This window comes from Aotus nancymaae, unplaced genomic scaffold (genome assembly GCF_030222135.1).
Source record: "Aotus nancymaae isolate 86718 unplaced genomic scaffold, 86718_ANA_hifiasm-v0.15.2.pri h1tg000012l, whole genome shotgun sequence".
Taxonomy (NCBI): domain Eukaryota; kingdom Metazoa; phylum Chordata; class Mammalia; order Primates; family Aotidae; genus Aotus; species Aotus nancymaae.
In genome coordinates this window covers 5,152,430-5,167,798 of record NW_026988423.1, presented here as the reverse complement: position 1 = coordinate 5,167,798, position 15,369 = coordinate 5,152,430, and the positions used below count along the sequence as shown (strand labels likewise).

General features: G+C 35.3%; 1 protein-coding gene across 1 annotated transcript in view; it reads right to left on the bottom strand.

The window, feature by feature from the left end:
* Positions 1-15,369, bottom strand: part of CNTN5 (contactin 5) — a 1,383,122-nt gene that overhangs the window by 164,833 nt on the left and 1,202,920 nt on the right. Inside the window, exons 14-15 of the mRNA XM_012454882.2 lie at positions 12,087-12,214; positions 8,974-9,149 (exon numbers count right to left, since the gene is read on the bottom strand). Of these exons, the coding sequence (XP_012310305.1) occupies positions 8,974-9,149; positions 12,087-12,214 (304 nt within the window). The remainder of the gene's footprint in view (positions 1-8,973; positions 9,150-12,086; positions 12,215-15,369) is intronic.

Below are 15,369 nucleotides of genomic sequence, written 5' to 3'. Positions count from 1 at the left end.
TACACACACAATGTACCAAAAATGTACACAAAACAATGCTAGGGGCAGGAGATTTCCCATGATAGTGAAATGTACAAGTAATTGAAAGTCAGATCTCATACAGTGTAAATGTAACCACATAATCATAGTATAAACCTCATAAGAATGAGCAATTTTAGAAGACTACATCAAAGTCTTACCAGCAGTGCAAACAATTGACTCACAAATTTTAAAAATGGACGAAGGATAATTATTTACATTTTTCACAAGATAATATTACATTTAGTAAGTAGGAAATCTAAAATGTAATCTTGCTAAATAATTCTAGATATGCTCTAGGTCTGATAAATGATAATATATTGGGGTTCAGTCCTGGTTTGGATAACTCTTGTATACAACAGTGATTTAAGTTTGGGAAAGTTGTTTATCTTTTTTTGTTGTATTTCTTTTTTTTTCATTTGTGAAACAGCAATGATAACAAAAATGACAACACAATTTCTATACCACAACGTATTCGAAGGAAGTAAATGAAATAATATTTGAAAAGTCTAGCATATTGCCAGGTATCTATTAGGTGTTCAGCAGCTGAGAGCTGTAATTCTGGAGCTGAAGCAAGGGGTCTCGACTTTATAATCATCTCATACATTGAATGTGAGCTTGGGGTGGAGCACAGCTTGAGCCAGATAGCTCTCTTTGACTGAAAGCAATGCCCAGGGTGGAACACAGCTGAGAGCTGTCAGCCACCAATATTCTCCATAGCTTGGGGAAGGAGTGCCTCAGTCTTGAAGGGAGAACCTGGGCAACACACCACAGCATCTACTACACTGACTTATGTTATCTTTACTTAAAGTTGACACGTTAGTTATCCTTCCTATTTCAATTCATTAGAATAGGCTCACAAGCAATATGAATAGTGAAAGAGAGAGAAGTAAAGGAAAACAATAGGGATGTAGATATAAACTGAAAAATTATCAAGATGTGAACAACAGTCCCTTAAGATGTAAATAAAAGCACCGATTATGTGCAAAGTTGAATGCTGAGAAAAGATGGTTCTTAGGCACTGAAGATAATTTAGGTACTCATTTCAGTAACTTGAACATTTGACATAAGTGGAAAGTGATAATGTTACAAAGAATGGATTTGATATTATTTATTTGGTTATTCACTCATTGTAAACTTTTTATGGCATATATATAATTAATAAAATTGTTTTTTGTCTTCTAAAGTTTCAGATTGGAAAGGGGAAATAGATTTAAAGCCAGGAACCATTGATTGTTCTTCAATGTACAATTACAGGTAATTAATAGAAATTTGCATGAGAAGTTTCTTATGTATATCAGAAAGACTGATATGTCTAAGTAAGTAATTCATTCTCAAAAGTGACTTGGATCTAGGTGAGAATTAGGATTAATAAACTTCAATGAAATACACTGAATTGACTTTATTGTCAAAGTTAACAACAGTGACTGGAACAACCCACCATGGCCTACCAGTGATCACATTTCCAAATAATAGGTACTTGAATCTAGATAAATCCATGTTTTTGTTGGATTAAAAACAATCAACTCAGAATATAGGATTATTAAAATCTAATCTGAGTTTATATAGGTATGAAACAGAAAAATAATATTGGAAAAAAACAGAACCTCAGAAAGAGAAAACATGGAGCCCTAGATACAAGGAAGCGTTTCTGAAATTTCTGGAGTTAGTGAGCTAGAAGCATATTTAACTTACACAATTTGTAACCCAGGAGAGAAAATTCTATTAAGGGGTAAGGAGTGTCTTCTATTTCTCATTCTTCACTTTGTTTTCTATCCAATAACCTAAAATATCCTAGCTGGCTCTGGGAATTATGGTACTCTTATCCCCTCAGAGATGGTACAATCCAAAGTATTGATCTGATTTTTCCCAGCATGCCCACAACAAAAATTGCCTTTCTCTATCAAAAAGCTTTACATTCTGTCTCTGACAATAATAACAAAGACCTGTAGGTCTGCACCCAAAAAAAAAAAATTGCAAGGACACTGGTAACTATTCATAGCACACGTAATGTTACGCAAACTTGTCATGAAGATAAAACAGCTATCAAAAATGGAACTTCTAAATTAACAAAAATGCTCTGTAAACCTGCCATAATATAGGAAGTTTGTTTTGGTAGATTATATTTAGATGAACAAAGTGTAGCCTACGAATTGGATGGCTAAGCCTGTCTTTTTATCTGGGACAACTTGGAGACATTACCTGATTTTACTAATTTTGACAATCTACAGAAAGTAAAGAGGCAGACTTCACATTTTGCTATGTGGTACAATCTGCCAACGAGAGTAAAAATGGAGATGGACAGTCAATACAGCACTCCTTTCCAATCCTGAGTGCACTGTGGCCCACAGATTATACACACAGGAAGTAAGGAAGGGTCTCCCAATAACAGACTGTCTCAGGTCACTAAGGCAGCCATCGTTCATTCAGTTCCAAACTGTGATACTCCAATTTTGTGTAAAAAGTAAAAAAGCAAGGAAACAAACTATTCTGTTATGAAAAGAGACTTTAACAAAATTTTATGGAGAATTTAATTATATTAAAACCTCTGAAATAATGTAGCAGTTGGCTAAGCAGAGAAAATGCTTTTTATCAGCTTTTGTTTTTATTTAACAAGCATTGATTGGTTACTTTATGGACATTCTTAGTACAAAGTGATCAAAAATAAAATTACAGATTAGCCCTTGCTTTTAGGATCCCTGCAGTTTATTTTATCAATACATAAAATATTATAGAATCACAGAATTAAATGGCATATTTTGGTCATATTTATATAACTGTGTGAAATGTATACATATACTAAAAAGACTGACATTCTTATTTGCTTTGGGAATAATTTCTACTTTGAGAAGATACTGAGTGGAGGCACATTTTTTAGTAAAGACAAGTCAGGGAGAATGACTATGGTATAATTTTCTGGGATAGTCTGAATATTCTAAACCTTTGAAGGTAACGTTTCATCATGAGAGTCCCCACGTTTTGGTTGATGGTTACTGTGTGTATGTTTCTTTCCTATTAAACTTAAAAATGATTTTTTGTTAGGTTAGGTGAAAGATTGGGAGGGAACTATAATACAGCAAATACGTGGCGGTCAGGAGACTGTAACAGAAAACAGAAAATTGGTAGATAATGAGGTTACCAGCATTCGGAGAAGGACAAAGAGCCAGGAGGTGGGATCTGAACTGCTGAGAAAAGATAGGCCCTTTGTGAGATAGGGAAAGGGTAGCGCTCAGATCCAGGAGACTGTATTATGTGAAAGTATGAATGTTACTAGCAAACATAATAAGTCTAAGAGGCTGTGAGCCTTTGTTAGATCTTCTGGCCTTTCACGTACTTCCTGCTTAGTGATGGAATGGCTCTGGGACTTCGTATGCCAAGTTGATGAAGAAGAGGATGGAGCATTTGCTCATGAGACCCTTACAGCTTTGTGCCTTAGTAAACTGGCAGTATGCCCAATGATTCCATTGATTTTTACATGATTAATACTTATCAATCGGGAAAGAGAATCCTGCCAATTGAGCACTTGCTGTGTTCTATTCTGAGACTTTTACTCATTAGGAAATAGAAGCTAATTCTAGAGAAGATAAACTAGGAAGAGAAGTATTTGTAATAAGAAAATTGATATAGGCTGGAGCTTTTCAGCTAACATAAAATTCTCAAGGCACTAAGGGGTTTATATTCTTTCTATTCACCTAATGCTCCACAAAAATCCTGCATATGAATAAGACATGTTTCCTTATGATTCTCATGCTTGGCATATAAGTGATCATAATTACTCCTACTTTCCAACCTTCTGACATTCAGAAGTGACTGGTAATGAAATGAACTTCAGAGGAGTGAGTCCTCGTCACTGAAAGGGTTAGCACATAATCTAGTGATACTGAAAGAGATTTCAGGCATCAGCCTATGCCAAACTCAATAATCTCTAAGATCCAGCACAACCCTAAGATAGATATAATATCTTTTCTCACCTTAGATTGATTGCCTTTCTTTTGCTTCTTTGACTATTCTAATTCTACTCACTGAAGTCTAGGTCAGGTAACACGTTTTCCCCAAATAACATTACTTCATATGGTTGTTAAGAGGAATCAATGAGTTATTGTGTGTATATGTGTGTGTGTGTGTATGTGTGTGTGTGTCTGTGTGCCTAGACAGACACACTACCTATCTATCTATCTATCTATCTATCTATCTATCTATCTATCTATCTATCTATCTATCTAATCCATCCATCCATCCATCCATCCATCCATCCATCCATCCATTTATCTTAGTTCAGTGCTTGGCACACAGTAGGTGTTCAATTACAAAATGTCACATTAATCTCTTTCCTTTCTAGTCTTCAACAATATTTGGCTGTGATTTTAAAAGTTAGTTAGTAACTGTTTTTATGGTCATGTTTCTCTTGAATTGCTTAGTGACTTGCATTATCTTTATGTTTATTGAAGACTGGAATCAATCAAACCTTTCTTTTATTTTTATTTCCCACAGCTTATAGACAAAGGCTGAACACATAATAGGTGGTCAATGAATATGAGAGGGTTAGCTTTGTAAAAGAGAGTCAACAAATGTGTATTTTAAAAGTCACATGATATCGAATGTTATTACCCCAATTTATGTGGCCAGGAAAAGTCTTATTGTTCAGTTTCCTCATGAAAAACTGGGTTCAAAATTCCCATTCTGCCTTCCTACATGTATTGCTATAATCAGAAGATTGGGTAAATGTGAAGGAGCATGCAGTTATATAGCACTTTGGCTCAGTTGCCTATTCAGTTGCAATTTATCAAGTTCACAACGAAAAGGTAATTTCTTCTCTAGTGGACTATTCTGATGATATTTTTCTGTGTTAGAAAAGTCGCAAATTGCAGGCCACCATGATATTCAGTGTAACACTTCTTTATGTATTATAAGATTGAAACTTTCTTATATCTCATATGAATAATTAGAGGATTTCAAGTCACTGGAAAACAATGGCTCACCACAGTCCTCCATTAAGAGGGCCGCATGGCAATGCTCAGATGCTATTTGGATATCCTGAGAGGAATAAGAGGTTCTTGTAGACCTCTGACCACCACAAACAAACAATCATGTCAAGATAATAGTAAACACTTTTATTTGATAACAAGATGGTTATTTAAAAAGGTCAACACTTACAATGGCTATCACCTTATTATATACCCTCTGCTTAATGGGTCTACACAGAGTGTAAAATCCACAAACCATTCAATCCCTGCTCCACACAGCTGTCAGAATTATCTTCCTAAAAAACAAATCTGACTCATGTGAATCCCTGCTGCACTCAAAATACAACTCGAATTTTACAGCTCAGAAATCAGTGCCTTTGAGGCCTCTGCTGCCTTCCTTTAAACTTATTCAACAAATGTTGACTTACCGTCTACTATCACCCTCACTCACTGGTTCCTCACTGTTCTCAAAACATGCACAGAAGCTCTTCTGCCCTTCTGTGTTTGCCCGACCTGCTCACTCTGTCTGAAATGCACTTTCACCTAAGTGCGCAGTGCAGTCTTCCCTAGTGAGGTCCATTTCAAATACCAACTCCTTCTAACAACTATAAGCACACAGTTCTCTAGTGGTAGCTCTGTTACAGCAGACTGTAGCCATCCTGCAATTTCTGCCCTTAAATAGTGGTCTCTTAGGTATGAGGGGCTATGCCTTTGACTTTGGACCCCTGTACCCCAACAGCACTTAGCTTGTAAAAATAAAGTGGTTTAAAATCTGAAGAGTATCCTCACTAGTTTATCACATTCAATGTATTCAGAAAATTTGCCAAAAAAGGATTTGGATGAATTAGATCAAATGTTTATGAACTAATTGATTGCCTGTCCCCTTTCAACAGTGACTTCAATAATGGATTCACTCCAAATTAGTCAAATTGCTGGGTTTGTAAAACTTGGCCTAAGAGGGCAACGTAAATAGTAGAAGCATTTTCATTATGAATACTTTAATTTAAACATAATTTTTAATTTAGAGCAATACTATTACTTTGTAGACCGATGTGATCATGTGTTTATGTACTCTGTTGAAATGCAGTCCAAAGCAATCATCTATTTTAAAACATAACAATGTGCATTGTAAATAGATGTATATGCATATAGATGTATACAGTGCACATTGTATATAGATTTTATATGAAGGCTATATAAAATAACTGACTAGAGCTTTATCTGCAAACTAATGTATGTGTATGAAATATACCAGTACAGCTAGCTGAAAAATAAGGAACATCATCAAGTTATATTTTGGCATCTACAAAATACTAAATATGATCTCTTTTTCCCACCCCAGAGGTTTAGTTAATTTATTTGACCTCATGCAGCCGTAATGTGTTTTCTTCTGATTCACCCTCATTCAATCACCCATTGGCAGGGTTCTGTCCCAGGGCAGTTGGCCCAGACAGTGCTCCAATCAGGCACACGCTATTCCTGCTTAAGTCCCTGAATCCTGTTTCACGTTTTTACTTTGCTGGGTAGGTTAGACCCTAATGAGATCCTTCAAGATTCTTCAATGGCTCTTCTTTGAAACTCGGAGCAGACCTTGGGTCACCCCGCTTGGCTCTCTCCTCAGTCCTGTCCTGGCCCTCTGACTCTTAGAGTCTTTCCTCGGTCTCTCAAAAAGAAGGTAACTACAGCCAAGAGGGTCTCCCAAATCTCCCTTCTTTATAGTATTTTTATATGTTTTCTCCTAAAGCACGATTTTCCAGACATAGTTTACAAGGAGAAGGGCAGAAGGGAAATAGAATGTTGTCCTTTGCTTTCTTTGCCTTTTTCTCATCATACAATGGTACTTTCTCTGGTGTGTGTCCTTGAAACCAGCCAAGACTCAATCAGTGTCAGAAGTAACTGAGAGAAAGGTGATAGGTAATTTCTTGTACATGCTACAGTTTTGAAGCTTCCAAATATTTTAAACTACATATGTACACTAAAAGTATATTTTAGTTTGATACCTTAAAGCTAAATGTTTTTTCTCCCTTCTCAGTACCATAATTTGCTTTTTTCTTCTATCTCAGAGTTTATTTATTTTTACTGTCTCTAATCCAGGGCCTGATTTCAAAGTGGCTTGTAATTATATGGATTTGCATGGAATAAGGAGTTCATTTTGTACTCTCTGGGGCAAGGAAAGCATATATGCAAAGGGGAATACAGCAGATGTTCTTAACTGCCAACCTTGTGAAAAAAATAAATAAAGGTATTGACACAAATGAATGACATCAACCTAAAATGTCTGTGTCTAAGAGACAAAAACAATAATTCATGTAACTTCACCAGGTGCATTTATTTTTCTATTGGTATTTTAAAATAAAGAGGGGAATTACTTATAAGAAGGGAGATTATTATTTATTTTTAGACATATTTTTACTTTATATATGCGATCACTCAAAATGTATGTTTGCAGATAATCCCAAGAAGATATTTTTCTTCTGGGATCTTTTTTATCAAAATACGATTTTTAAAAAACTATATTTTCTTTGTTTGTTTTACATCACCCATATTGTAAAATTTGTAGGAAAAAAATGTAGGAAGGAATTATCAACTCCAGGTAAAGGAAGAAAGCAGTATTTAATTTAACATGCTCTAAATATTTTACATATAACTTGGACATTAACAATTAAAATTAATTCATTTAATGAGATGGTGAACACTGTTGGTAATTGTTTCTTATTTATATACTCTCTCCCATTAATTGCAAAGTAAATCAGGAAGAAAGGAATAGTCTTGAAGAAAGTGGCTAATTTTTGTTACATTGGCAAGTACAACAGAGAGCTAATCTCTACTCTTCTACTAATATACATTTACCAAATTTTAAAGTGAGGAGACATCTTAGAAATTATCTGGTTTAACTTTTTCACTTTATTTCTCCAGAGATTAATGCCCAGGCAAATCATGTGGGTGGCCTTATGTTACACAGCTGATTAGAGATTAAGCTGGTACTTGATCCAGAGAATTCTTGACTTTGAATTTAGGGCTTTTTTGTTTTCTTGTATCCCATAACCTTTAAAATAAAATCCATTTGAATATGAGTTTAAATGCCTGGGCTCACTAGAGCTATGGTTTTCCAGTGCTTCTCAAAGTGTTTAGGGAAGAACCAACTGATACTAATAAGTATGCAACAGCATTTTAAATCCAATTTGTAGGCAAAAATTGTATTTGGCTCCATCTCTTTGGCCAATATAGAAGGAAGATTCCAGCCAAAGTAGCTCTTTTTCTGCCACCCCAGTTCCATCTGTCTTTCTCCTCCCTCTGTCATTATGTTACTCTTTTACATTTTAAACAAATCAATGGGGGGAAGGGGCCTCTTTTTACTTCTCTAGAGTTAAAGCACTATGATGGGTCTATAGGATTTGGTTGAAAAGATTTCCCACTCCATTTGGTTGATTGCCATGTAGGTACACAATACAAAAGAAGATACTAAAAAGAAAACAGTGGTAGAAAAGAAATGAGTATATCTGTGAATGCTGACTTAAGGCTAATGAGCATTTATGACTATGGGTTGCATGTTTAATCTCTATAGCTTGTAAGAAATTAAAGAAATTTCAAAAATTACCATTCTTGAGAAGGACATGCAGGCATTTTATTTATTTATTGTATCATAATGACTGTTAAGAGTGTTTTAAATAATGCAGTCCACTTTATGTAGCAACATAACTTTTGAGAAGTATTGTGTAAATACTATCAATATTAATTTAAATAAGTAAAAGCAGCAAAGAAACCAGATTTACATAATGAGGAATTCTCAATTTTTTGCTGGGGGTTTCAAAACAATTACTTATTACTTTCAGTTTGACATAAACTAATGGAAGAAAGTAATTGTTTTTTTCAAGTTGACATTTGTCCTGTTTTTTTTTTTCTTAACATTTCATAGCTAAGGAAGGTACTACATTTGAGTCGACATTTCTAAAGTTATCATTACTAAAAGAATAAAAATGTATTCACTTACGGCCCTGATGCTTTCGAAATGTCCACCTTCTTCTTCAAAATCAATAGGCTGTCCTTTCAGAGTCCAGTAGAAAGTGACATCCAAACTAGGATCGTGAATTGCTTTGCAATTAAGGACAATGCTTTCTCCCACTGTCAGTTCTGTTCTTTTAGGAGTAAGTTCTATCCTTGTAGGTTCTATAGAAATAAAAATACATTAATTAACATAATCAACCTGTTGTGTTTCCATACATTCTATTTTATGATAAATAATTGAGAAAGGAAGAAATCTATTCAATATAGTTGCTCCAGATACATATACCAGATTTTTTACATATTTAAATAAGTTGTAATTAAAAAGTAAAATACTAGCTTTTGAATTCTAGGGCATATTACTGGGCTTTTGTAGGGGACAAATGATTTAAGAGCCTCTGTTTCTATTAAGAGGGTAACTTCGATTTTAAAAAGAGACTACCTAATTAGAAGCAGCATTTGACATTAAGGAAGGAGGAATATTAGAAAAAAAGAAGAGGCTGTAGCCTCTCTGACCACTTTCAAGGATCATTAAGTAAATAAAAGATTTTTGGCTGCATTATCTGCACATGTACCCCAGAACCTAAAGAACAATTAAAAAAAAAGAATTTTTAGTGCCAGGCTCAGTGACTCAAGCCTGTATTCCCAGCACTTTGGGAGGCTGAGGTGGGTGGATCACCTGAGGTCAGGAGTCCAAGACCAGCCTGGTCAATGTGGTGAAACTCTGTCTCTACTAACTATACAAAAATTAGCCAGGCGTGGTGGCAGGCACCTGTAATCTCAGCTACACAGGAGGCTGAGGCCAGAGAATTGCTTGAACCCAGGAGTGGGGAGGTTGCAGTGAGCTGAGCTCGCACCATTGTGCTCCAGCCTGGGTGACAGAGCAAAACTCCGTCTCAAAATAAATAAATAAATAATAAATAAATAAAAGAATTTTTACAATAAAAATGTTACATGTTTCACAAGGAAGAATTCAGGGAGGGTTTACTTCCTTAAAGATGAGAGGAGGCTACCAGGCAATAGAAAGCATCTTCCTCCGAATTACTATCTTAACAGAGATAAAAAGATAACACTACGACACCACCTTGTATTTGGTGTACACGGAAAGCTCTTAAGAGTAGAAAAGTATTTTCTAATTGCAGAAGATACCTCTTTTTGTACTTTTGCTGCATTGTAGATGGCTTGGGATATAAAAAGAAAGGTAGAAACACTAAATGAAAATGTTTTTTGAGAAATCAATGTTTATGTTTAACTACTTAATGATACAGTTAAATTTTAAAAACACATTTTTTTTTACTGGGGGTAGAGTAACTTTGAACCAATAAAGCCCAATACAGGATTTACATTTAAGAGTTAAGTTAGGGTCGGGCGTGGTGGCTCACGCCTGTAATCCCAGCACTTTGGGAGGCCGAGGCGGGTGGATCACGAGGTCAAGAGATCGAGACCACCCTGGTCAACATGGTGAAACCCCTTCTCTACTAAAAATACAAAAAATTAGCTGGGCATGGTGGTGCGTGCCTGTAATCCCAGCTACTCGAGAGGCTGAGGCAGGAGAATTGCCTGAACCCAGGAGGCGGAGGTTGCGGTGAGCCGAGATCGCGCCATTGCACTCCAGCCTGGGTAACAAGAGCGAAACTCCATCTCAAAAAAAAAGAGTTAAGTTAGTGATTAGATGATTACAAAATGATGTGTTTTGAATATGGTAGAAAGGTGATGAAGATAAGGTTTTGGTTTTATCTTCCTTCCTGATTAGATTCCTGATCATAGATACTTTAAGAAGATTTACACAGTGATTAAAAATTAGCTTAAATTTCCTATTCTAGGTCTATTGTTTGCAACAGTGCAGTTTGATGCAACACCACTCCTAACCACTGATCAGATCCTTTAATATTCCCTGTCCTTCTAAGCAGTCACTGAGAAAAAAAATGCAATCCTGGGACAGGAATTTCACTGTAAATATTGACATTCTGAAATCAAATATTCTATATGACATTCTAAGTTCTGGCCTCATCAGAGAAGACAGATAAATGCAGTATACTATAGTTAAAAGTTTGTGGGAACTGGAGTATTCTAAGTAAATATTTTATTAAACTCATGATTAAGAAAATAATATTTTTGTTATGATTTAAAAATGTCTTTGGATCTAGTATTGCCTTATATGAAAGAAGGCTGACTGGCACACAGAAGGAATAAGAAAAGAAGTGAAAAGCTGGGTTTGAGTCCAGTAATGCATTATATAAACGAACGTATCTTTTAAAGTTTGTTCCTTTCTTGCTTGATGTTCTCTTTTCAAAAATATCAGAGTACTCACTATTTTAATTACATTTTTATTTTAAAGATAGAAAATATAACGTTTTCATATTTTTATGGCCAGAGTGTGATTTGCCATACGATACATGCACAATGAAAACAACTTATTAAAGATACGTTGTGAAAAACATCTAAAGGGATCTAGCTACCTAAGATATGAGATCTATCACTAAACAATGACAGAGTCTCAACAGAATGTTCTAGGCTTGAAATCTAGCTTATTTTAGAAACAGAAAATGAATGGAAACATATAAGCAGTTATATTAATATTTCTTATATAAAAATAAAGGCATATAAAAATATCACTGCTGCAGAGATCAACAAACAGCTCTGGGACCAGTGTATCTAATGTGAAGCCCTGTACCGCCCCTCCATCATACCCTCCTTCTGCTGCTCCTTTCTGCCCTAAATCCCTAGTTGAATTGATAATAGAGTAATATTCCTGATTGATGATAAAATTATTCTTGGTAGAGGAAAAGCATTTTTATACTGTTTGTATACTTTTAAATTTTGAGACACCGACTAAGGCTTCAGAAAGCTTGCTTTATTCTCTCACAAATTTTACTCAAAGCAAAATAAAATTTCTGCCAATAAGAGCTTTCTTCCTTTTTGGTACCCTAAATGATAGAACGTGACAATTTGGCTGTTTTACTTCTATGCTTGCAATGTATTTTATACACAGGAGCATGCACACACCTAAGTGCAAAGATAGATGCATTCGTATTGTATTTATTCTCTTTCTGATAAGGCCATGAGACTACTGTTGTAAAACACTTACCTGTGTTGTCTTACCTTTTACAGATAGCAAAGCTATAATTTCCGCGGAACCAAAGACGTTTTCCCCTCGGCAAACATACTTTCCCTCATCTGATTTAGAAGCATTTAGGATCCGTAGACTCCCGTCTGGAAGAATAGCTATTCTGAAAATTTTTTAAAAAAAGGTTTTTTTCTGTTTTACTGCAATCAGCTAAATAGTAAGAAGCAATGATGAAGTCTAAAATAATTTTTAGGGTGATAATAAGACAAAAGATCACTGTGAAAATATGCAGTGATAGAAAAATATTTTACCCTTTAAGAAGTATAATAAACTTAAATTTTCTTATATTCAAAAACATTAAGGACCTACAAGATATTTTTCTTTTGACATTTTTTGACAGTAAGTTTTAAAACTTGCAGAAAGGGTGACCCTGAGTTTGGTTATTAGAACTTGTTACTATAATATCATAATAGTGATATTTTAATATTAAGCTTGGATATTTCACCTAAAACCAAGAGTGACCTCAAAAGTCAAATATAAAAAGAAACAGCAAAAAAACATAGAGGAGGACAAGTACAGAACATAAAATTAATTGTATACAGCCAAGCGATAATTTATGGCAGTTCTGTGTTGCCACCAGAGTAGCAAGAGTGTGAAAATGCAACGTGATAGCTGGGCTGCTTGCACTGCACTTTTTAAACATAAGAACATGATATCTAAGCTTGCGTTTGTGCTCTTTCAAGACCTTTGTTAAAACTGGACCTTCAGTTTCATGTGAAGGTGAAAAATTAAAGCATTATTAAAAATTTTTAGAAGTTCAGTGAAAATGAGGTTGACATTTGGAATTACTGTATTCTCCTGTGTATTCATCATCCCAGGATTATACGGATTTCAAATTTAATTAGTACTTTTGTCCTTTTCTCCCTTCTGTGTTCCAGAAATATAACCTATTATTTCACCAGTGCATCAACCTAGTCCAGCAACCTGAAACATAATAGACACGGCTGTTGTGGTTCTAGTGGATATGCCACTAGCTTTGGGTAAGAACCAGTACCTCCTGTGAACTTAAAAATCCTAAAACTGATCCTCCTGATTGTGAGAAGGAGAATTTATTCCATAGCAATATGATAATATTAACCTATTGAAGAATTAGAAATAATGACTAAATGTTTAGTCAACATTCTTTATGTTATTTTAAAATAACACAAAGTTTTTTTTTATAATACAAATGCATAAAGTGTATTTAATCTTGCCAGTTACCCAGAGCTCATGGTTATTTAGAGCACTGAACTTCATAGCAATTGATATTAGATTCCAGGCTGCTGAAAAAAACTGCCTATGAATTTATTCTTATGTATTTTCATTAATAAAGATATCAGTTTGAAAACATCATATGGTTTCCAATATGGATCAAACTTGATTCATATGTAAGAAGGAAGATAAATTTAGAAAAAAGTCAAACTAGGAATGGTGAGTTGGATTTTGTCATTTATGTCTAGGAGAGATGCTAGCTTAAGACATTTGAAAAAAACAATGCCCTTAAGAGTTACATGATGCATTCAAGATTGTCAGTGAAAAGTTCTATTCATTATTTAGTGTTCATTTTACATAAAAATGAAATATTTAATTCCATTTCAATCCCAAAGATGCCTAAGCTACAAAACAATAAAGCAAAAATTATACTCTTTGTAAACAAACATCCTCTTTTAAGAATTAGTGATAATTGACATTTATTTAAATTACTATAATTTGTGCTGATTGTTAATATCTTGAAAATATATGGATTTTATTGACGAGTAAATTCTAATCTAGCAGGTGAGAAGTTTGGCTTAAAAGTTTACTTTAAAGAAATAAATATATCTCAGACACTGATAGTATTACAGTTTTTGATTTAAGGTGAGTGTTTTCTTACTGACAGGAGGGAACATTTAACATAAACTCATTTTTTTTTTTTGAGACAAAGTCTTGGTCTGTCACCCAGGTGGGAGTGCAGTGGCATGACCTCCGCTCACTGCAACCTCTGCCTCCCCAGTTCAAGCGCTTTTCCTGCCTCAGCCTCCTGAGTAGCTGGGATTACAGGTGCGCCACCATGCCTGGCTAATTTTTGTATTTTTAGTAGAGACAGAGTTTCACCATGTTGGTCAGGCTGGTCTCGACCTCCTGACCTCATGATCCGCCTGCCTCTGCCTCCCAAAGTGGTGGGATTACAGGTGTGAGCCATTGCGCCCAGCCAACATAAACTGTTAAAGATAGTTTGTGAATACTCTGTACTCTAGGCCCCTGATCCACTTGGGGATGCAGAATTTTGACTTCCATATATTTTTAAATTCAATTTATTTATTTTATAATTTTAAGTTTTATTTTAGATCCAGGGGATACGTGTGCAGGTTTGTCACCTGGGTGGGTATATTGCATGATGCTGAGGTTTTAGACTGATTGATCTGTCACCCAGGTAGAGCACAGTACCCAACAGATTTTCAGATCTTGTCCCACTTCCTCCCTCTCCTCTCTAGTAGTCCTCAGTTTCTATTGTTGACATTTTTATGTCCCTGAGTTCCCATTGTTTACCTCCCACTTATGAGTGAGAACATGTGGTATTTGGTTTTCTATTCCTGTGTTAATTCGGTTCGGATAATGGCCTCTAGCTGCATCCATGTTGTTGCAAAGGACGTGATCTCGTTCACTTTTATGACTGCCTAGTATTCCATAGTGTATATGTACCACATTTTCTTATATAATCCACCATTGATGGGCACATAGGTTGACTTGATGTGTTTGGTACTGTGATTAGTGCTACAATGAACATATGAGTGAACGTGTCGTTTTGGTAGAACTATTTATTTTCTTTTGGATATATAACCAGTAATGGGATTGCTGGGTCGAATGGTAGTTTAAGTCCTTTGAGGAATCTCCTAATTGCTTTCCATAGTGGCTAAACTAGTGTACATTCCCACCAACAGAATGTAAGCATTCCTTCTTCTCCTCAGCCTCACCAGCATCTGTTTTTTTTTTTTTTTTTTTTTTTTGTCTTTTTAGTAATAGCCATTCTGACTGGTGTGAGATGGTATCTCATTATGGTTTTGATTTGCATTTCTCTGATGATTAGTAATGTGGAACATTTTTTCATATGTTTGTTGGGCTCTTGTCTGTTCTGTTATTGTCGTTGTTTTAAGACAGAGTCTCACTCTGTCACCAAGGTGCAATCAGAGGTCACTGCAGCCACAACTTCCAGGGGATGCAAGGGATCCTCCTGCCTCAGCTCTCTCATTGCCCGCTGTGGCCCACTACGCCAGGTTAATTTTTGTGTTTTTTGGAGAG